At 47.0% G+C, this 23,946-nt stretch overlaps 1 protein-coding gene across 1 annotated transcript in view; it reads right to left on the bottom strand.

Moving 5' to 3' along the window:
* LOC138520956 (bile acid receptor-like) overlaps window positions 1–23,946 on the bottom strand; it is a 304,029-nt gene that overhangs the window by 163,039 nt on the left and 117,044 nt on the right. Inside the window, exons 2-3 of the mRNA XM_069633415.1 lie at window positions 21,214–21,337; window positions 19,444–19,806 (exon numbers count right to left, since the gene is read on the bottom strand). Of these exons, the coding sequence (XP_069489516.1) occupies window positions 19,444–19,806; window positions 21,214–21,274 (424 nt within the window). The 5' untranslated portion in view covers window positions 21,275–21,337. The remainder of the gene's footprint in view (window positions 1–19,443; window positions 19,807–21,213; window positions 21,338–23,946) is intronic.

Below are 23,946 nucleotides of genomic sequence, written 5' to 3'. Positions count from 1 at the left end.
CTCTCGTCGAGTGTGATCCTCTCCTCGAAGCCGCCCGTCGTTTGGATCCAGCGCCCGTCCAGGAACTCCTGCAACGGGCGCATCCGGAGCCTGCAAATAGGAATGAGGTATATGCAAGAAGACATCATTCCGAGGAGGGACTTGATGGACCTCACCTTGGCCGCGTCGGAGACCAACATCCGCTGTACCTTGCCCAGGATGGACCTGGTCCTTTCCTCCGACGGGGAGGCCAGAAGGGACACTGTGTCGAGCTTCGCTCCCAGAAACAGTGCGTTTTGCGCAGGTACCAGGTGGGACTTGGCGTAGTTCACGGAGAATCCCAGGTCCGTGAGAAGTTGGACGGTCCTTGCCGTGTGCTCCACGGCGAGCTCCCTCGTCTTGGCTCGGATGAGCCAGTCGTCCAGGTAGGGGTAGACGTGGATCCCCTAACGGCGCAGCTGCGCCGCCACCGGTGCAAGGCACTTGGTGAATACCCTGGGTGCCGACCGTAGTCCGAAGGGGAGGGCTTTGAACTGGTAGTGACGCCCTTGGACCACAAACCTGAGGAATTTTCGGTGCCCCTTTAGGATGGGAATATGGAAGTAGGCATCCTCCAAATCCAACGACGACAGGAAGTCTCCTTCCTCCAGCTGCCCCAGGACGTGCTGGAGGGTGACCATCCGGAACTTCTGCGCCTTGATGAACTTGTTCAGACGTCGCAGGTCTAGGATGGGGCGCCATCCTCCCGTCTTCTTCTTCACGAGGAAGTATCTCGAGAAGTATCTCGAGTAAACTCCGGAGCCCCAAAGCCTCTTTGGGACGAGTTCGATGGCGCCCTTCCTGAGCATCGCCTTTACCTCTGAGCTGAGGGACGTGACGCTCTTTCCTGGCCACGGGGGGGACGCGCGGGCACCTTCTTTGAAACTCGAGCGCGTGGCCCCGGGCTAAGGCGTCCAGCACCCAACGGTCGGTGGAGATGGACTCCCACACGCTGACGAAGCTCGCCAGCCGGCCTCCCACCGGGGTGCTTCAGTGGGGGCCCGACCCCACGGCCGGTTCAATCCTGTTTCGATGAGGCTTTGCCGCCTTGACCTCCTTGGCGACGACGGCGGGGTCCGCCAGACTTGCCTCGTCCTCTGTAGGCCTCCTGAGACGACGAGCGGGCCGCTTGACGGTAGGTGGAGAAACCGCCGCCGGAACCTTTGGAGGCGCCCTTGCCTCCGCTGCTCCAAAAGGGCGTCCGTCGTTGCTGCAGAACCCCAAGGGCCCGGGCCGTCTCAGTGTCCGCTTTAATGGCCTGAAGGGAATCGTCCACTGTTTTCCCAAACAGGCTGTTCCCATCGAACAGCATGTCCAGGACTCTGGTCTGTACGTCTTGACGGAAGTCCGTAGCCTTGAGCCATCCACGCCGCCTAAGGCACACGCCGTTGCCCAACTGGCGAAACCCAGTGTCGGCGATGTCTGTCGCAATAGTGATGGAGTGGTCCGACGCCACCTCGCCTTCCTGTAGGATCTCCAGGGCATCCGCCCTCTTGTCGTCCGGTAGAAGTCCAGCAGGGGAGCCAGTTTGTACCATAGCTCCCTGTCGTAGCGGGCCACGATAGCCAAGGCGTTGGCCGCTTTAATCGTCGTCGCTGCAGACGAGATGACCCTGCGTCCCACAGCGTCCAATTTCTTTCCCTCGCCGTCCGGTGGGGAAGTCGATGTGGAGGCCGCACCCCCCCCGCTTTCTTCCTGGCCGCCGCGGAGACGACGGAGTCCGGGGTAGGCTGCGCCCGGAGGCACAGGGGGCCCGCGTCCGGGACCCGGTACTTCTTCTGGCGTCGTGGAAGGGTTCTTGAGGAGGGCGAGGCCCTCATCCCAAATGTCGTCCAGTAGAGGCACCGCGAGGACCGTCTTCCTCTTGGCCTCGCGCCGTTGATAAAGGAATCCTTCCTTTTTCTTCTCCTCAGGGCAGAGTTGGAAAAGCTCGGATGCCCTGGCGATCATGGAGTGGAACGATCCAATCTCGTCGGGCGGAGAAGCCCTGGTGGGAGGTGACGACGGTAGATCCTCGTCGTATACCTCGTCTTCCGTACCCGTCGCTGCCGTGTCAGTCCCCGTATCATCCCCTCGGGTGGACGGGGAGGAGGGCTGGACGGGGCGCGACGGCTGAAAAGGAGGTGGAGGGTGAATCCTTCTTTTCTTGGGCGGGGGAGCACCAGAAGGTCCCGGTTCAGGTTCCTTCGTCGGCAACGGTAGTCTCGTCCTTATCTCTGAACATAAGGACTGTATAGCCAACAAAATGGCCGCCGAGTTGTCATGCGGCGCTGGCAGAGGGGAATCCGACGGGCGATCAGGGGCCCCGTCGGCACCCTCGACGATGTCGTCGTCACCTGCGTCGGGATCCATCCCGACGGGCCGGTCTTCTTCCACGCCAAGGCCGTGGCTTAAGACCTCAATCAGCTCTTCCTCCGAGGTTGAGGCCGAATCTACGACGACGCCCTGCCCCCCCTTTTTCTTCCCCGCCGGGGATTTCACGGGGGTCCTATCGATGGGCACAAAAGAGGACTCCCTCCGAGGTGGCAGGGAGACTCTGAGCCCCGAGGTCGCCACCACTGGTGTAGCCTCCACAGGCTGAGCCAGGGCCGCCGCGACAGTATCGATAGAGGGCTTGGCTGGATGGATTAAGGCCTTCACCACCTTAGGTGCGCTCACCGCCTTATCCTTGAGGGGGGGGACACTGCCTCGCTCCCCCTCCGATGGGGCCTTCGAGCTCGACCGGGGCCTCTCCAGGAGCTTCGCCGGGTGCTCGCCCTTCCTCTTACCCGACCCAGAGCGTTGGCTCGTGACTGAAGGTGGCGGGGAGGGTGCGCCCTGCCTAGCGCCCGTAGAGCCCGACCGTTCGGCGCTCCCGGTGCCAGCGGACTCGCGGTTCTTGGCCTTGTGTTGGACCCCCGTCGCCGGGGCGTCCTCAAAGGTCTTAGAAGACCGCTCGGATTTCTTCCTCTTCTTCTCGCCTGACGGGCTCTTCCCTTCCAGCCAGTTGGCGAGACGTTGATGGCGGTCCTTCATGGTCCGCTCCGACATATTGCCGCAAAACGCACAGTCCTTCTCCACGTGCGTCTTGTCCTCATGTAAGCAGTAGAGACAAAAGGAGTGTTCGTCCTCCTTAAAGACGTTCTGCAGCTGGCATCCAGGGCAGATCCTGAACAGCTTTCCGGGCGTCGAGCTTCCCTTCTCCTGGGCCATGTCCGGGCCTGAGAAACTTCTGGAGTCCTCCAAAAGCGTAGCTCAACGAAATCTTCACCCTTGAGGGGCGCAGACGAATCCGACACGGGTCCCCGTTGATCGGATGGAGAGTCGGTGGAGCTTGAGGCTCTTTTGACCGAAAAAACGAAGTTTTTGAGAAAAAACGTGAAAAAATAGCACTAACGCTCGAGAGCAATAGCACGAGGATCCCAACACATGAACGTGCGGTAAAAATCTGAAGATGGCTGCCAGAGGCGGTGCTTAGGTAGAGGGCAGTCATTGGCTGTGGTCAGTATGACGCAGAGACCAGTGATTGGTTATTACTATGAAAGACAGATCGGAAACGAAACTGATACTGTTTTTTTCTTTACCGAGGATTCCCAGCCTGACGACGGGGAATATTCATGAGCATGTGAATCCATGCCAGACCCCATGCTGGAGAAAGTAATATTCAAAATCTTTGGGAGCCGATCTGTAAGAAATTTAATGGGGTAATTTTGTTCAGCATTCTCTGGTACCCTGTAAATTCTTATATTGTCCCTCCTATTTCTGTCTTCAAGATTGGCAACCTCAGCTTCTAAATGGTGAATTATATTGTGCATGTGTTCCAGACCTGCCAGTCTATCTTCAGACAATGACACACACTTTTTGACTTCAGATAATCTGGAGTTAATTGTTAAACATTTGCATGTAATACAAGTGCAAGTAAATAAATGTGAGGCAAGAGAGGCCTCTATGAATTTTGGAACCCGCTTTCTCATGTAGCGTATGACGCTGTTTCCTCACCTCGGGGGACACAGAAATGCACGCATTCACAATGTCAGAGTAGCGGAGCATTGGAGTGGCTCATAGTCGGTGAAAATGAGCTCACCGTTCGCACACGACTCACTGCTACAAACCGCTGCAGATAGAAAGGAACAGAGCAACGGCAGCACCAGTCCATCACGGTGCTCTGCGTTCTTTGTCAAAGGAAAATGAGGGTATTCACCAAAGACGTGCCTCACCAGTGTACCGGAGGGTACAAAACAGACGTGTGTAAGAATCGCTCCGGGGTTGTCTATTCAATGTTGGCAGCTATTTTAGTAAGGAGCAAGTATGCCTTGCATCCCATTATGTGCGGGAAAGAGCAAAATGCAAACTCTGTCAAAGAGCTCAAAGTTCATGCGGCGATCTTGTTGGTCGCCGGCCAAGCCCCTCTAATTTATCCATTTTTAATTGAATGCCACTCTGTTCAATGTTAACTGAACTCTACCTTTATAGAAGTGGCATTTGATGATAATTTACTTTTTTCAAAATCGTGATATTTCCCTACGCCAAAAATTATTATGGTACATAAGAACAAAATGTAGTGGTCTCAATAAGACAGTCATGTTCAAAATATATTGTAATATGTCTGCATTTTGGTCTGATAAAAGAATAAAATAAATGTTAATATTGGTTGGCTGGCAGACAATTTAGAGTCGTAGAGTCGATAAGGCTGTACGGCTATGGCGATAAACTCTGCTTGGTCACGGGTACGCTCAGTGATGCTTGAGTCCTCACCAATGAATGTAGGCTTCCTGCCTGAAAATCCAGAACAGTGATTACATGGGTGTCGGACACCAGTTCAGGTCTTATAACTTATAATAAAAGGCACCGCTAGAGATAGAAGCTTATGTAAGCATTTTCTCACTTAGCTTGCTGCATATTGTGCTATATAGACATGGATAGGCGCATAGAAAATTAAAGATTAATGTGAGAAGCGCTAGGTACTATTAAGTACTAATGCAGAGTTACAGCCCCCAGGAAAACATGTGATAGAACCCTTTTTTTTAAAGCAACCTGTGTGATATGTAGGAGATGGCTATAACGCCACTGTAGTGGCTTTCCTGAATTATTTCTATGTGTCACAGTCATTCGTGTGACCCTTGGCACAATGCAGCACAAAAGTAAGGCAGCATCCATGCACCAATAACAGTTGGAAAAACCTCAAAATAATTGATGTCAATATAAACTTAGATTTCTTCAGCCACACCTGAAATTTAAAGAAACATTAAACCAACAGGAAAGCAGACACTCTGGTGAAAATAATACTAATAATACATGTAGATTTTAACCACCCCAAAAGGGGGATCCTTTGTATATTGCATATAAACCAACCGCACTATACTTCAATTCGGAAGGTTAACATGAACAACAACAAAAATCACTCCATCTTCATCATTTTTAACTTTTCCAAACAACCTCCCAGTAATAATGGACTTTGTCTGTAAATACATCTGTGTTGAACTTAAAGCCTTTAGGACCATTGCTTCTCAGTCAATTCAAAACATAACGTGAGTATTTTCCCACTTCACTGAAATAATGCAACAACCCTATGGCAGGTGCAGTCTGCCAAGAATATAAAACAATTTGGGGCCACAATAAGACAAATATGAGTTTTCGTGCTTACTGGTGTCCCATAAACACATCCCAGTCACTGAATGCTTCCTATGTTGAACAATTTATTTGCACCTGCTCTGCCACGGGTGGCTCTGATGAGAGGATTACCTCTCATGCCCTCATGAGAGAGGACAATAAGGCAGGTCTTTGAACTTATTTAAGGTTTCTTTTGAATGTGGATACCCGCTGACTGCGGTGGCTTTGATAGGGTTTCTCGCAGGCTCTCACAAGGGAGGGCCTAGAAGCAGGTCTCCCTGAGGGGGACCCTGAGGGGAACAACAAAGAATTCTAAACCTCTGTACTAGGTTATATACCCATTGCAGTGGTCAGCAATGGGAATCCTGGGGTCTCCCAGTGGGGGAGCTGAAGAACTCATACTGTGTTGCTTTATTTTGAGGTAAGCAACCATGGGCCACAGATGATTTTGGCCTCTGTTTTCCTCTTTTGTCACCTTTCTGCTTCCTTGCTTTCTGGGTTTGTCTTCATTTAACATATGCCCGCAAACCGCGGGTGGTATTTGGCCACATTAGGATTCCACTGGATTTTTATGGCTCAATCTCTTTCTTCACTTTTACTGCTGCCCAGGAAGAGCTGCATGAGCCTGGAGCAGGCCCCTTCACTTCCTTCTAAGCACAGATTGTCCAGAGAGATACACCAAGGATCATTAACTCAGTCTTTGCTTTATTCTTAGCACTTGGGAGACACTCAACAAGTTCAATTTGATTTTTTTTTCTTGCATTGGCATCTAGTACTTTTCTTCAGCTCAGAAAGTTTCTCTTCCTGAGTTAAATGACGTTTTTCTTTTCTTTGTGCTCTCTTTCACCTTTCATTTATTATTTTCCTCCTACATGGCGCAAATGACACAAAGGGCTCTGTTTTCTCATTGAATGTTGTTGTCTTTTACGTGTGAAGGTTGCAAGGAACTCATGGTGGCAACAGTAAAGACAGACACAAGTGATCACAATTCAAGGGTGTTTATTAAACTGTAAATGCAGGGTGGAAAAACTCCTAAACTAAACCTAAATCTAAGATGGGAGCAAGCATCGACCATCAAATGAAAAATAAGGAAGTCCTTGTGGCATTGTGTCAAAATGAAAAAGCCTATACTAAAAAAACACTATTGCCAATTCCTTACAACTAATTACAGCTGAGTGTGGGATAGGGTTCCATAAAGAAAGTAGTGTTCGCAAATAATAAGTCTGGATGTGATTGCCAGGGGTCTCCCTTCCCCAGCACGGGATAGGGTGGGTTTCCTGAGCACAGCAAACACTCAAGCTTTCCCAGCACGAGCCGACAGTTCTGCATCAGCTGTCTGATTCTTCGAGGGCCAAGTCTCTTTTCAATAAAACATCTCTTGCCTTTGATGCCTGATGTATCCAACAAACAAACAAACACAAAGTAACTGCTTCACATGTACCTCGGCTGATGGTTTCACCCCTGGGTTCCGGGCGTAAACCCTTCACAAAATTGTATTCAACAAATCGATTCAACAGTTCCCTTTCAATTAACTTTGAGTTGTCACTTTCCACCCTTGGATCGCCCACTGCCGGGCTTGGACTCAAATGACAAGGAGGACAGTTCACTTCCCCTGGTCTTCTAATACTTCTTGTATTCACGAGTCTTAATGTCTTTTCAAACAATCCAGTGTTGACATCCTTCGATTGAGTTCACTCTTCCCAACACTGTTCATATACTCAATACACCATGCAGGATTCCTTTCCCTTAGCTTCTTAATCATCTGTCGGTCAAAGACTTTCGATGGTACAGAGGATTTTACAAGACCCCTGTATGACCACTTTGACCTCTTCTCGCCTCATCCCAAGGGATTCTGGTTACGGTAGTCTTTCTACCATCGGGTAATTGCTCAGAGTAATCCTGATTGAGCACCCACGTGGTGGTGTCCTCCTCTGTTGCTGGTTTTCCCCCTCTTTATGTTTTCAAAGTTCAATGTAGCCGTTCTATTTATCGTTCAAAACAGTTCGGTTTCTTATCGGCTTTGCCCTCGACTCACCGGCTGTGATGAACTGCTTGCTTCTCTTCTCCTTCGAGTCACGGTCGGTACCACAGAGACCTGCGACTCTCCCCAGTTTGGTTATCAGCGGAGGAGGGTCTCATGTACCGTAGACATCTGCTGCAACACACGCTGGCTATTGTTCGCTGACTTATGTTTAAGTCTGCAGAGGTTTTACAGGCCTTGATCGGAAAGGGCAAGGTCACTTCTCTCCTTGTCACCCTGTCGGTATTCGCCGTCTTTCGCCTCCCCTTGAACTGCCATCCTAAGTTAGCCCTCACGTTGTGCGGACTGCCTTGCTTGTAGGGTGCTTTCGTGCTCCACCTTTCATCCCTGTGGGGAAGGGATAGGGCTGTCAGGTGTGTGAGATTGTGGTCAATTGCCTGACTTTGCCTGACCCTTGTATTGGGACATGGCAGGTAAATGGCTCTGATGTTAGGAATATTCTACGTTTTAGGATGGGGAAAAGGTGTTGAAAGAAGGGATATGCCACGTCTCACCCGTCGGTGTCCCACTCCCACTCCCCAAGGACCCCCCATCCAGGTGATCCTCCCGCACTGGTCCACCCCCAGGAACTGGATCCAAAAGTGATGGCCGTGTCCTGGCCACCTGGATGACAAATCCCACAGGGTAGAATGGGCAGAATTTAACACAATAAACATAAAGGGCCTCACTAGGACCCTGGCGGTAGCCGTGCCCTTGTTAAGGGCACGGCTGCCGCCGGTAATTCAATTTTACCGGGTCCAGCGGAATGGGCAATTACTGGGTCATGTCGACCTTGGCGGACCCGGTAATTGCCCATTCCATGGAACCGGTAAAAATGAATCCCCATTCCCATTGAGCCATATAGGGCTCAATGGGAATGCAGAGGGAGCTAACAACGGGCCCGTTAATAACAGGCCCGTTGTTAGCTCCCTGGTCCCCTCTGACCAGACGTCCTTTCCGGGTCCCGCGAGGGAACCTCGTAATAGGGCAGAGTGGGTTTCACGACCGCACCATTACCGGTGCCGTTATACCCATTCCGCCCGCCTCGTAATGAGGCCCAAAGTCTTTGCTTGGTTTTCTTCTTGGCTACAACATGCTATAGTAATATTTTCCGTACTCCTTTCAGTAGTAGGACATTTGCACTTTGAGTATGGTCTATTGGCCCCACTCCCTCCAAGAAGTTCTGATGTCATGAAGCATTATTAATACATTTGTTTATTTGACCCCCTCTCTCAGTGTCTCTGCATACTCCTGTAGGGCTGAGGCAGTAGCTTTCTCTTAAGGGAGCTTGCTTACTTACTGGAACGTTTCCCCCCAATTCTGGGCATAAACAGCAGCTACTGATTTAATGTGGGAAAGACAGAACACATGGGGTCTCTTTTCTCTCCCCAGCCACATAGGATCACGCAGCTCGAGAAACGTAGTGGCCCTCCCTTTTCAAACACCAGTTCACTGCACAGCCAGGAAACGCACATACAGGGTTAGAAAGGGTTTACTTTTGGTGTTTCTCTTTTTGGTGAGGTGCTTGCCTTGCATTGTCCATAGCCCGGAGCTGGACGTTTTATTTCTTACGGTCCCCAGATATAATCCTCCGCTCACTCGCAGAAATACAAGAGCAGCCAATGCTCACCAATTAATCAGGCCTTGCCTCGAGGAGCTACAGCTGTTTTTTCTCAGCATTATACTGATTCTATGGCAAGACAGGAGGCTCATATTATGCATTACAATCTTTACTGAGAACCACAGCAGCAAAGAATGAAAAACTTTGTAAAACGAAATTTTTTGCAACATAACATTATAATAAAGCAATGGGAAACATCCCAGTCCAACATGGAGGGCAGGTCCTGCCCTGGGGATAGCCAATAGGGATCCAGCCAGTCCCATATAGGTCCATTCCTCTATCCACTCCCCCTCTTTCTTTGCTGCTGACCCACAGCTAAGTCACACCTATGGTTTTTTCCTTAGTCTGTGTGGAAGAAAGTTGTGGAACGTTAGTTTCAGGAAATAGCGTTCGAGAGAACGCGTTCCTTTATATGGATACATTGTGTTAATGTATTTGGTTCCTCAGGCAGGCAGCGTGCGTTTGTTTATTTAGCCGCTGCGCGCCCCTGAGGTGATTTCGTTTAATTACTGGAGCGCGTAGAAAGCCCGCTCAGTGTTTCAATTGTATCGCGTGCAGCCGGGAGCTGCACAGTTTGTTTGTTTAACTTCCTTTTGACCTTTCAGATGCGAACGCGCTCGCGTTCCTTTTTTTCCACGTGGGCCTGAGAGAAGGCCGGTTTAGTGTTTCCTCTGTATTGTGAGCACGCGGCAGTTAAGATACTTTCTGACTGCGTGCTGTTTCTGTGAAACTCACTGGCACTCGCTTTAGGCGTGCTGTTTTACCAGAGGCAAGGTTGGCGGTTCGAGCCTGCTCTCCGCCTCTTATTCTGTTTTTCCATATTGTGCTTTTCTATTTCATTTTGTTCATATTGCCAGGTGTAATGTTAAACAGAGTTGCAATTTGTTTTTTCATTGCCCTCACACGCTGCTCGCGTGTTTGTCTGTGGGATACAGACTTAGTACATACTCTGCCTGGGTGGCCCTTCCAAGGGTTTGTGGCACCCCGGTTTTGAAGTGAAAGTTTCAGCCTGCTTGGCTTCTGTTGGTTCAGCAGAGACCCTGCTGTTTTGTTTATACCACTTTCATATATATATATTTGAATTTTGTACCAAGTAAGATTGGTGCTGTCATGGATAAAGGAGTGCTCCCCTCCTCTGCTGATGCCAGCACACAAGTGCGCGCTGCCAAAAAAAGTGATAAAGTGGTTGATAATTTGGGGGATCAAGCCTGTCATGCCCAGCCTTTGGTGGCTCAAGCTATTCAGTCCTCTCTGGACTCGGCTTTATCTGATTTAAATAATACCTTGGCGTCCGCCTTTGACAGGTTGATTACCCGTATTGCGGATTTTCATCCGTCCCAGGATGCTGCCCTATCTACGGCATCCCAAGCCCCCAAGAAATGTAAGGTCAAAACTAAGCATACCCAGGGACAACTCAGTCCCATAGTAGCCATATCCCCTAAGAGTAATTTAAAGCGAGGATGGGTTGAATCCGGTCAGCCTATATCTTCTACCCCCTGGCCGGCCCCCGCGCCTTGTGCGCCGGTGGAGCTCCCCATTGATGTCTCCTCCTCTGACAGTTCAGATAACTCTGATTCGCCCCCTAAGAGGCAGAAAAGGAAGGTGACTTCAGTAGCCCCTCTGGAGGGCCCCCTGCTGGATGGTAGTGGGGTTCCTTTCTTTGATCCTGCCCTGATACAACACCCCAGGTCAGCCGAGTGGCAACCCTCTGAGGAGGTTTCAGCGTTCCTCAAGTTCTGGATCAGACGTCCTATGGCCAAGGAGGATCGTAATAAATTACGGTCGGAATGTCCCAGACCTTTGATCGCCGACAAGGTGGCTCTGGCGCCAGAAATAGACCAGTCTATGGCGGCTTTTCTTTCCCAGAAGGGGAAAGTCCCCAAGAAAGGGGTCGATAAAGCGTGGCGTAGTTGTCAGGACAGACTGTTGGACATATTGGGTCCAGTCACGCAGATTTTTGAAATGGCAGAAGAGGCGGCGTCCTCTAATACCCCGATAGATGTTGACGCATTAAGGGGTTGGATCCAACGTACGGTATGCCTGCTCGGCAATGCTAATGCCAACATATGTAGGGAACGGAGGAAATCTTTATTAATGAGGTTGGATTCCAAATTGGCAGACATGTCTGAGAGGGAAGGTGGCCCCTCAGCTCAGGGTAATCTGTTTGGGGATTCCTTTCTGAAAGATTTGTCAGCATATGTGCACACATTTACGGCGCTGGATAAAGCGCAGGTTAATATAAAAAAGGTTTTTGCCCCAAAGGTTTTTAACAAGGCTGGACGAGGTAGGGCCCGCTCCTCCGGCCGGTTTTCCCAGGGCTCCTCCCGTCCCCGTCAGTTCGCGCCTCGAGGCGCATACCATACCTCCTCTGCTCGAGGAGCACATAACCAATTCTACCAACAACAAAACTCAGGTTGGAGAGGACGTGGCGGCAGAGGTGCCGGAAGATCAAGAGGGCAAGCAGGTACTTTCTCAGGTGCTAAGTGTTTTTTCCCCCAAAAGTCTAGGTGGCAGACTAACCAGGTTTCTTCCACAGTGGGAGGTCCTCACTTCGGATCCTTGGGTGTTACAAACGGTGCAAGGTTATCAGATAGAATTCTATGCCCCTCCTTGTCAGTTATCCATTCCCCTTCCTTTGGTGTTCGACGAAGTCAAACAATCCCTCATAGATGTGGAGGTAAGGGATCTCATCTCCAAGGGGGCGGTAGTCCCGGCCACTTACAGGGCCACTCAGTTTCTGAGTTCCATTTTTCTAGTCCCAAAACCGGACCAGGGGTTTCGCCCAGTAATCAACCTGAAGGCCCTAAACTCTTTTGTTGTTTATCACCATTTCAAAATGGAGGGAATTCACTTGCTCAGGGACACCCTTCTCCCGGCAGATTGGATGGTCAAGTTGGACCTCAAGGACGCTTTCTTGGTAGTCCCCGTCTTTCCCCCGCATCAGGAGTTTCTTCAGTTCCAATGGGGGGGTCGGGTGTGGCAGTTTGCATCCCTTCCTTTTGGTCTGTCCTCAGCCCCGTGGTGTTTCACCAAGCTCATGCGGCCGGTGATGGCTCTCCTCAGATCCAGGGGGATTCGGATTATAATTTATCTGGACGACATGTTGCTCCTAGCCCAGAATTATCAAACCCTATGTTCCCATCTGGAATTCACTGTGACCCTTTTACAGGATTTAGGTTTTGTGATAAATGTAAGAGACTCCATATTGACGCCTACACAATGCATCCAATTTCTGGGCTTCAATATAGATTCAAAGCTTTGCATCCTCCTTCTCCCAGACAGCAGGCTTTCAAAAATAAGGAAAGAAATTCGTCTCCTCCTCAGGAAGGGGAGGATCTCCCTCAGGCAATTAGCCAGAGTAGTGGGGATGCTGTCGGCATCCATTCAAGCTATCTTCCCTGCTCCCCTTCATTACAGAGCTCTGCAACGCTTGAAAGCCAAACATTTACGCAAGTCTCTCTCTTACTCCCAAATGGTGGATTTGCCGCCGGACGCCAGGTTGGAACTCGTGTGGTGGCTCAGGCACATGGAGGCCTGGAATGGCAAGGCAATTTTTGGCCCATCTCCGGATGTAGTTCTGGAATCCGATGCGAGCAGATCGGGTTGGGGAGCCAGGTTGGGCAAGGTTTCCACAGGTGGGAAATGGTCAGAGTCGGAGAAACAGCTCCATATCAATTGCCTAGAATTATTAGCAGGGTCCTTCGCAGTTCGGAGTCTCCTCAAGGATCAGGGGAATTGTTGTGTTCTCCTCCGCATGGACAACATATCTGCGGTAAGATACATCAATCACCTGGGGGGTACCAGGTCCAAAGTCCTGGCGGATTTGGCAAGAGAGTTTTGGCATTTTTGCCTCGACAGGGATATTCTGTTGAAGGCGGAATACCTTCCGGGAGTCAGCAACGAGGTTGCGGATTGGAACTCCAGGCACCTGCAGGACAGGAGCGATTGGATGTTGAACAGGTCTCTTTTCGCCCGCATAGCGTCCCTCTGGGGTCCCCTGACCATAGACTTGTTTGCCTCAAGGCTAAATTGTCAAGTTCCCAGGTTTTACAGCTGGAGACCAGATCCGTTGGCTCTGGCCACCGACGCTTTCCTCCAGGATTGGTCGGGTCCGTTGGGGTATGCCTTCCCCCCCTTTGCCATGATAGCTCGGGTTCTGGTCCAGGTTCGCTCACAGATGGTGCCTCTGGTTCTGGTTACCCCCTTTTGGCCCTCTCAGGTTTGGTTCCCGGCCCTTCTGGAATTAGCGGTAGATATTCCCCGTCTCCTCCCTCCCGATCCCCTGTTGCTGGTGGATCCGGAGGGTCTCCCTCACGAGTTGGTCTTGCAGGGACACCTGGCCCTTATGGCTTGGAAGATTTCAGCTCTTCCTGGTGCTTCAGAGGACTTTCGCAAGACTCTATGGCAATCATCAGGGACTCCTGGGCGCCCTCCACGAAGGTGGGATATTCCGCAGCGTGGAACAGATGGGTTGGCTGGTGTGTGGCTAGGCACCTCAATCCCATTTCTGCCCCTCCCGTAGAAGTGGTCAATTTTCTGGTAGAGTTGTTTAAAGAAGGGAAAGCCTACAGAACTGTTAATGGGTTTCGTTCTGCTATCTCAGCCGGTCACCTTTTGGTTAAAGGAGAGCCAGTGGGTAGGCACTTTTTGGTGCGGAGAGCCCTTAAATCTATTCGTATTAAGGTTCCACCACAACCGAAGTATTCGGTTCTGTGGGATGTTAATATGGTATTACAGCTCTTTAGGACCTGGCCTCTTAATGAAGAGCTGTCCCTGCAGCAGTTGTTTGCCAAACTTGCTATGTTACTATGTCTGGTGTCTATTAAACGGGTCTCTGACATCAGAGCTCTGGATGTGGATAATAAGATGTTTACCCCTCAGGGGGTTACTTTCTTTATCTCACGAAGAACTAAGTGCATGACTTCCTCTATATCATATCCAGCTTTTCCTGAGGATTGTAAATTATGTGTGGTCCAATGTTTGAAATGTTTTGAGCTTAAAACTGAAGGTTTTAGACCTCCCAATACCTCTCAGCTGCTGATTTCCTACAGGAAACCCCATAAACCGGTCTCCCCTGCTACTTTGGCCAGATGGATCAAATGGATCATGCGGGAGGCGGGGGTTGACACGTCCTTTTTTGGTCCCCACTCAGTCCGAGGCGCTATGGCCTCAAAAGCAGCCTTGCTGGGGGGTAGTTTGGAACAGATTTTAAAAGCAGCTGACTGGTCTAGGGAATCCACTTTTAAGACGTTTTACCATAAGCGTATTGCTCATGTAGCCGTGAACGTAATGCAAGGGCTTTGAACTTGCATAATATGAGCCTCCTGTCTTGCCATAGAATATCTAATCCCCCACACTAGCGTGAGATGGGGGTTAAGATTCTATAAAAGACAAGGAGGCGAGTATTATCCCACCCACCCACCCTTACTGGTGTTTGATTGTTGTTTCAGCTTCCAGTTGATGGCTTCGGTGTGGGAAGAAGTAAGCGATTTCGATCCAACTTACAGAAGGTTCAGCGCAGAAGTCTCCTTGGGAGTTTGTTCTTCGCTCTAATGGAGGAATGTTTCGGTGGTCGTGTGGAAATGATCAGCTTCAGAAAGAAGGGGAGTGGATAGAGGAATGGACCTATATGGGACTGGCTGGATCCCTATTGGCTATCCCCAGGGCAGGACCTGCCCTCCATGTTGGACTGGGATGTTTCCCATTGCTTTATTATAATGTTATGTTACAAAGAATTTCGTTTTACAAAGTTTTTCATTCTTTGCTGCTGTGGTTCTCAGTAAAGATTGTAATGCATAATACTCGCCTCCTTGTCTTTTATAGAATCTAAACCCCCATCTCACGGTAGTGTGGGGGATTAGATATTGGGGTGCAATGAGAAACAGAGTGCTGTAAGTGTTTAAGTTACAGGTTTGCTTCTCCCTTTATTTTTAAAAATATATGAGCCAGGTCTCAAGCTTCAGGTTTATACATAGACAATGACAGCCTCTACGTGTTTATTTCTTAATCTTTTCCTTTCAGTTTTCGTAGCACACAACTTGTGGAGGTTAACTGAGGGGAAGAGGACACTTAACTCTTTCACGGCCTGAGCTGACAGCACTGCAATGAAGCAGCCGTTAGTTCCTCTCACAATTAACAGAGCACTACTGCTTTAATTCTCTGCGACTAACTCATAATTTATGGTCCTCTAAAAAGGATTTAAACTGCAAAGTGAAGGAAACAGGAGCCCCAGTGAGGGCTTTTATCAAAGTCACAGAAAACCTAGGCTTATACAGTAGCTACGTAACATTTATCTCACCTCCTATTTTCACCCAGGGAATTGTTTTCTCTTCCAGTTTCTTTTTCGCATGGCTCCCATCCACGTGATGAGGGGTGAATTACAGAAAATAAAGAAACAAAAGAAAGAGATGGTATCGAGTGGAAGGGCATTGTGGTAAATCAGAATTAGGAGATGAACAAGGTGGCATTTTGCACGACTGGTCATTTTATTCAAGATAATCCTTTCGGTCCCTAAGTGTCTTGGCTCTTTCCTAAGAAAAGAAAGAAGTCAATAGAGTGCTTGTTAGGATGTCCCACAACACAACTTCTGTTCATCGTCCAGAACCTAATCTACCCTAATTCCTGTACTACCACAGATATGTAACTAATAAAAAATAGAAGCTACAGCCTCTTATCCAAGGATTAAATGGTGTTTTACATATGACCCACTGTTCTGTTTCTTCCGCCAAATGGGGTGCTTGGTCCCATTGTTCAGTTACTACAAAGGTTTCGCAGTTATTACAAAGGCTCTTTTCACCTCGCCCGTTCTGGGCTGTGAGTCCAATTTGTATCGATGTCCTCTCTCCTCTCTTTTCCTCTCTCCGTTTTTTGTTAATCACACACTATGTACTAATTTCGGTCGCGTGGTCCCATGTGCTGCAGCTGCAGTTTGCAGTACTTCTCGACAAAGTGAAAAGTAATAACAACAGCGGGCCTTTAAGAGGAAGGAGGATGCGAACGTGGGCACGAAAGGGTAGAGGAGAAAACCTGTAAGGCACACTGGGCACGAAGAAGGCAGAGGACTTTGTTGTATTGTTGAGGAGAATAAAACTTGTGGCAAAGTAAGGAGGTGTCCCTCGTAACATAATACAGACACAGCCCCCACCACTGTGGAACAAGGTGGAACAAGGAGCGTTAAGAGGCAAGGCTCATTTTAATCAACAGCTAAAGAATTATCTCTCTAAGAAGAGGCCACATAATATGGCTCAAAACAACAAATCCAAGGGTTAACAGAGGTGGAAAACAAAACCAGACAACTGAGATTATAGAGATGTCAGACAGATCTGCGGAGCCAGCGACAGAGGAGCCTAGAGGAATGTTTGTTCTTATTAAGTCTATGGCCAGAGAGGTTTCTTCTATTACGTCAGAAATTCACGACCTGAGGAGAGATCTTGGACCCATCAGTACTAGGCTTGAAGGTGCTGAATAACACATATGACAACTGGAAGTCGACTGTAATGAGAATTAAGCGAGCAATCCCCTACTCTGCCAACAAAATGCAGCGCTAATGGATAGATCGCATGATCAGGAATCCAAAGAAGGCAGAAACAACATGTCACAGATGGCCTAAAGAACTCTTCAACTCCCAGAGATGGTTCAAGGTTTTTTTTTTTTAATTCTATTTATGAATTTTTAACAGGTAAAAAACAGGTACAATAAAAATAACCCCCACTACACCCCCATACCCGTGTTCCTATTTTCTTCCTCTCCCTACAACTCCCCCCTTCACCTCCCCCTCAGGGCCGGTATAAACATCCATTTAGTATAAGGTAGAGTTTAGGCACCCCAGCTAGTATGGGTCCAACCGTTTTAGGTGCTGGGGGCACCACTGGGCTTTGTAATCTTCCTTTAAGAATGACAGCACCTTCCTCCAATCTCTAGCAAACTGCTGTACGTTATTGTTCATTGCGTATGTTGCCCATTCCAAGGCCAGCCGGTCCCAAACCTTACGCAGCCAATCTTGAATAGTGGGGATGGCCGCTCCCTTCCATCGATGTGCAATTAGCAGCATTGCCGCAATTGCGAGCATTGTACGTGCCTTCCTTCACCCTCTGAGCTCTACCTCTGCGGACTCCCCAAACCCAAGCACAATTTCTTCCGGAGACGCATTTGCCCCTTCCTCAAAGACCTGAACCTGCGACTTCTGTATCTCCCTCCAAAATGGTTCAGTTCTCGGGCATTTCCCCCAAATGTGGGACCAAGTGCCCTCCTCCCCACACTCTCTCCAGCACCCCTGCGAGGTCCCATGGTAAATCTTGTAAAGGCGGGCCGGGGTGTAATCCCACCTGAATAATGACTTATACCAGAATTCTTGCAATTGGGATGCCTTGACCAACTTTGGTATTAGCCTCCAAAGCCTCTCCCAGTCTTCCCTATTCAATTCCCTCCCAATCGTTTTCTCCAAGCTTTCCATGTAGGGCCATGTTGCCTGTGGTGTGGCCTCATCCAATATCTTATAGAGTTTTGATATGAGGCCCTTTGCACAGTCGTGTGTTGTAAGACATTTTTAAAAAGGGGTAAACTGCCGGGTGGGTGGCCCCTACCTTGATCTCTGGGTTTTGGACTCAGTACCGTATCTGGAGGTACTGCAACCTCTCCCACCCCGAAACATTGCTTTCACTCGGTGAAGGGTGTAATGGTCGGGCCCTGGAACATATCCCATAGTCTGCGACATCCTCCTTCTTGCCAGTGTGTGAATTAGCCTGGTTCTGTTCCCGGCGAGAAATCCGGATTGTTGAAAATGGAGGGGGAAAGGGGACGGGAAGGTTGTGATCCTGTACTTCCCTGCCAAGCTGCCCATGTGTCTGCCACTAATTTTGTTATAACACTCAGGTACATGTGCCTTGACCTTTGCTGGCGAGGTAGCCACAGCACTTCCCCAGGTCATGCCTCACCACCGCCCGGTCCATAGCCATCCACAGTTTCCACTTGGGAAACGAAAGCCATTCCCGTATAATCAACAGTGGCGATGCCTCATAGTATAGCTGGAAATTAGGGAGCGCCATCCCTCAGTTCAAGGATTTTTATTGAATTTTTCAGTACAGCGCTAGAGCCTTCCCTCACTCTCTTGTCAAGATTTTAAAGTGTTTTCCTCCCTAGCCCAGGTGCCCTAGTCCCTAGGTTAGAATCCACAATGTATTGACAACTATTCCCTAACACAGAAGGTGCAGAGAAACTGGATTATTCATAATATTGATGCCCATCCATCAAGAAACTAAGGTTAAAGGTTTTCTGTGTGATAGCTGCAACTTTAGAGTGTCCCTTGAAGTGTTCACTATCCATGGCTCTACTGGGCATCTCAGGCATGCAAAGCAAACTGACAAACCAACTGGAAAAGTGGAGTCTATTGGCCATTGCTAACACTAAGAGATTAAAGAGGGAAACGCTACTAATTTATACTCTGATGGATGGCTCTCACATATCTGCATAAAGGCACACCAGAAAAGAAGACAGAAGCCCAAATTTGGAAAGCTTTCTTCAACTCCCTGATCATGTATCACTTTCACTGTATGCACCATATATTCCCTAAAATAGCGGATTGTTAAGGACTAAATAACATTAAAAGTGGCTGGGTGTGTTGCCATTCCCCACATGGTAGTTTCTTTCTTTTGTATTGTTGGAAAATCAATAAAAACACATTCTAAAAAACAAGTTAGTAAAATAAGTATAAACATTTTATGTCAGGTACTGCAGGGCCTACTACGAAAACCTTTAACGCTGTGTCATCAATTGAAGACTGGATTGTAGGCGTTTGTTAAGAAACAGCAGAGAAAAAAATGCTCTTCACCAAGATGGCTGGGATAATATTAGGTTCTTCTTTTCACAGACGCTGAGCTACTTTACCCGATGTTCCACTTTGATCCGTAACAGCTTCTGTCGACAAACAAGGACTCATGTTGAAACAGCATCTGCAAGGTCTGATGATAATATTGTTTAGTGGGATAGTGATTATTCTATTCAACTGGAACTCAGGTGAGAGACATTTTAGTAGGTACTTTGATGATACTGAGAGAATGATACTTCAGCAGCAAATAAGGAGCCCTCAGCTACTACTGAAGAGATTAGAAACTGTCCATGGTGAAAGCAGCATTCTATAGTTCGGCAGACCGAATGTAGCATAAACAACTTGCACCTGCCTCGATAGTAAACATATTACCTTTGCAGCCTTCACATGTGAGTGCGTTGTAATGATACCCTGAAGCTTTATCCCCGCAGACCACACATAGCTCTTCCTGCCCCTTCATCCGAACTGAGGAATGGCTCAGTCTAGGCCTTCTTATTCCAGGATAGGCCTCTTCACCATTGTGTATCACCATGCAGGTTGGTTTACTTAACTCACAAGTGCTCATGAACAGCCCGTCACTGTACTGTGAGTCCAGATTGTAAGCATTGTACTGTGATTGGGAGGGTCCGGAGGGCAGTACAGGGGAATATTGCACATTGGAATACTGGCAGTATGACGGTGTTGCCTGGAAGTCGGAGTCCTGCAGCTGGTAGTTGATATGGTCTGGCAAAACATCTACAGGTGAAAAGATATGATTAACATAAAAGTGTAAATGGGCAATGCTAACAAGTTGACACAGAGAGTCAAGGGCTTAGTGACAAAAAATATACAAACAAGCAATTCCAGTAAAATGATTTACATTAGCAAGGAAAGTAACACTACACATATATGACAGGAAGCTTTTATCTTTTTTTCCAAAAGCATGCTAATAAGCAGGGAAAGTATCAAGAACATTTCCAGGGAAGGCAGGCTAATTTTGCATTTTTACAGGAAGTTTATTATTCATAACTAAGTTAATATTTAACAGACCTTAAAATAGCAATATTTATTTTATTTATTTTCTGCAATCTAGACAAAAGTGTAGCCTTATGTTCAATTAAGCCACTGGAACGCATTTGATGTTAAATTCTAACTGTATGTATTTAAATATGTGGCCTGTTAAAATGTTCTTTTTTTGTTTATTTTCATGTTCGTTCATCTGTTTGATAACTGTATTTCTGACAATGATGGCTGGAAATATGTGAAGCATAATCAGAGTGCCAAATAACACCTTTCTAGGGATATGTCTACCTGTGAGCTGTGTTTCCTGAACTATAATGCATACTATCTCATGACAATGAATGCAATTAAATTGTCGATTATAATGGCTAGTAATCGCATTTTTTAAATATATTGTCTAGAATTGTTAAGTTTTATTATTTAACTAATCAAAGATGTTTAGATATGTAGTACTTATTGATGACTTGCAGTATTACATTTTAAAAGCATGATTTTGAAAATAGGATAAAATAGAGTGTGTGGATTATGCAAAGAAACATAAATACAAGCAAAACGTACTTCCTCTTAAGCATGCATAATGTATGTGTGTGTGTATGTACAATTGTTCTGCCAGATAAGAAAAATGCATTTGACAAAGTAAATTGAAAAATGCTGTGGTATGTATGAATTGTTTATGAAAATTTGTAAATAACCACATTTTGAATCTCAATTTATTTAAATGGTGAAACTGCATTTTTTCTCTGATCGTGGGAATGTGACAACAATGTTTTATTTTTCAGCACTTGAGAATAAAACTATATGATTTAACCATATTCTAATTTAGTTGTACTTTGAATCTTTTTGTATATTGGTGTACAGACAACGACTGTCCATAATACACAATTTATGTGACCATAATGGGGACCTGACAGACCCTCCCTACTGTGGGCCATTCATGTGACGAACAGGTGTAACAAGTGGAGTGCACACTCAAATGGTCATTTGATCCACGATGAATGTGTTTCTGAAATTTGAACAACCAAAGGCTCCTATCTGTGATTACTTCTACATTTTATTGTGTTTATATTTTGTTTACTGGTAATGGAGATTGTATTGTACTGTTATAAAGAAAGTGTGAAAAACATGAACATGTGTTCAACATACCATAGTACTGCAGAGGTTCCGAAAGACAGTATGCATCAGGTAAGGTTAAGTAGTTAGCCATGGTATGCTCAGATTCCACTGTTGAAATGTCTTTAGTTTGTGACAGGTTAAACTGACAGAAAATCTGAAAAAGGTAACGAATAAGTATAGGCTGAGCACAGTATTATAAAATGATAACCTGTCATCTTATTTCAATTCTTTACAATAATTTGTTAACAACATTAGCCTTAAAGAACTATCAAGTTGTTTCCCGATTTTGAACTCCTGTTACATGAATAGAATTTGTTGCATGATTTCCTGGTACCTGCAAGGATGACGCAGTCTGTTCAAGTTAGTCAACCGGGGCTGGATGGAACAAGTATTGTATGTTCTAAGACAATTTCTTTTAGGCTGACCAAGTTTTAGAGCGAGGAGGGGGTGTGGATTACAGAAAAAAGAAAAGTACAGACAAGCTCAAACAAGCATTATGTGTCTCAACGATCATGTATTAGTTCCTATAATAAACTAATGTGGTTTTGAAAATACTTTTTTTAAATTTATTGTTGTTTTGGCTGGAGAAATTTTCCAACCTTTCAACATTTTAGCACGATAAATAAGAATATTATTTACAATATTACAAAATAAAAAAATAAAATTTGCAACATATACAATTTCAATATAACCCTTTAAACATCTTAAAATTACAGCATGAATCTCACATGCTATATATAAGGACAAAAAACAAACATAAAAAAATTACAAAATTTTACACTTCTGACAAATGAACAAAAGCATGAGATGAGAGGAAAGAAATCATGAATTGATTAGACTATCTCTCCTTTCACCATTCGAAAGATCCTTCAGATCCAACACATTCAAGTAATGATTTTTGCATATCTAATGGATTTCTTGTTTGTATGAAACAGGGCAAACCAGAGCTGAGCATGCGTTAGATTTACATATCCATCCAAATGGTGTTTGAAATGCCTGCATCTCAGTGGTAACAGTCTTGCATAATCAGCCAACAAGTGTCTTAAAGTTTCTCTCTCTGTCTGACAAAAACAACAGTGTTTTATCTTGAGGCAATAACTTTCGTTTGCATAATACATCTGCTGTTGGCCATAAATCTAATCTGAAGCGCAGAAATGCTGAGCGATGCTGCGGACTAGGTGACCCTAACAAGTAGGGTGCCGGATGACCATATTTTTTCAATTCAAACGGGTTTTCTCCAAATTTTTCTATAACGCCTCCACACTCTCCTTCTCTCCTCACATCTCTGATGTCTCTAAGAAGTCTAACTACCAGCTGCACCTCCTCAGAAATATTCTGCCTTTCCTCATCTTCCACCAGAAGCTCACTGTCTCCATAGCTGTGGGTCTCTCTAGGCTGGACTACTGCAACAGCCTCTTTCTAAATCTACCTGTCTCTACTCTCCGTCTTCTACAACTCAACCAGAACAGGACTGCAAGACGTGTCCTTGGCCACAAGCCCAGGGATTGTATCTCCCCAGCCCTGAGATCTCTCAATTGGATCCAAGTGGAAGCAAGGACCAAGTTAAATACCCTCTGCATTGTCCACAATGCCTTCTGAGGCCTTGGACTGCAATACCTCCAACTCTCTCTCCGAAAGATCTTCCTACTCGAGCTCTTCACTCCTCCACCTCCAACTCCTTAAGAGTCAGTCGTTTCATCCAGCAACGAGTTGGGGGCAGATCTCTTTCTTCGGCAGGGGCCTCCCTTTGGAACAGCCTCAGCTGCCTCTGAAACTTGAGCAGAACTATCTCTGGTTCCGGAAGCACCTCGAGACCTTCTTCTTTGCTTCTGCCTTCACTCTTCCTTGCTGATCTCCTGTCTGATACTCCACTGGTCACCTGGCTACCTTCTGAACTTGTGCCCAGGTCCCTGCCCCCACAATTGCACACATGCACTGCCTCCTGGCATCCCCTGCACTTGTGGTCTTTATCTGTAACCCTTTCCTACACTTTCAGACACCTATTGGCTGCACTTTAACACTTGCACTTGCCACCTGTTGTCTGCACTACCTGTATTGATTCCATGACCTGCACTTGCCCATCCTTCCTCCTCCCTCCCCTTCTCCACTCCCCTGCACTTGCGTGATCTCAATGTCACTAGGCCTAGTAAAATCGCTGTATTTGTCTTCCCTCTGTTCTCCCCTCCCTTGCCTCGTCACACCTTCAAACACTTGTGTATAGGCGCGTTATAAATGCCATATTATATCATATCATAACAGAAAGTTGCTGACTTGCTGTGCAAAAGGAAGAAGACAGAAGGAAACATTCTGACAGTGAGGAGGGTGCAGATCCAGTTCATGCTGACATGAATGAAATAGAGTGAATGATGGTGAAGAAGAAATGTGTGACAGCCAGGAACCAGTGTGAAAGAAATGCTGAGACATGTAGTACCCACAAGTACTGGAAAGGTCTCATGCACCAAGTCCCTGTTGGGGAGCTGTGCCGTATATATATTCCTATAACTGAATTATCGATTCATGACCATTGTGTTGAGTGGGATATCATTGCACCTCCCAGAGCTCATGTGAATACCATTAATCTAACTGGAGTTTGCATAGTCATTGGTTATCCTGAAAACAAGTTGGTTGGGGTTCTGAGGGACTGGCCTTGGAGACCCATGGATGAATACATGTTTTAAACCATATCACTGATGCTCTACTCGCTCGATGCACAAAAGCAGTTGGCACTGGCATGGATCCCTGTCTTCTCTCGCTCTCAAATTC

The sequence above is a fragment of the Ambystoma mexicanum genome, chromosome 13 (assembly GCF_040938575.1).
Source record: "Ambystoma mexicanum isolate Mex_15411 chromosome 13, UKY_AmexF1_1, whole genome shotgun sequence".
NCBI classification, from domain to species: Eukaryota; Metazoa; Chordata; class Amphibia; order Caudata; family Ambystomatidae; genus Ambystoma; species Ambystoma mexicanum.
The sequence above is the reverse complement of the archived record's forward strand: the minus strand, read 5'-3'. Positions and strand labels throughout refer to the sequence as shown.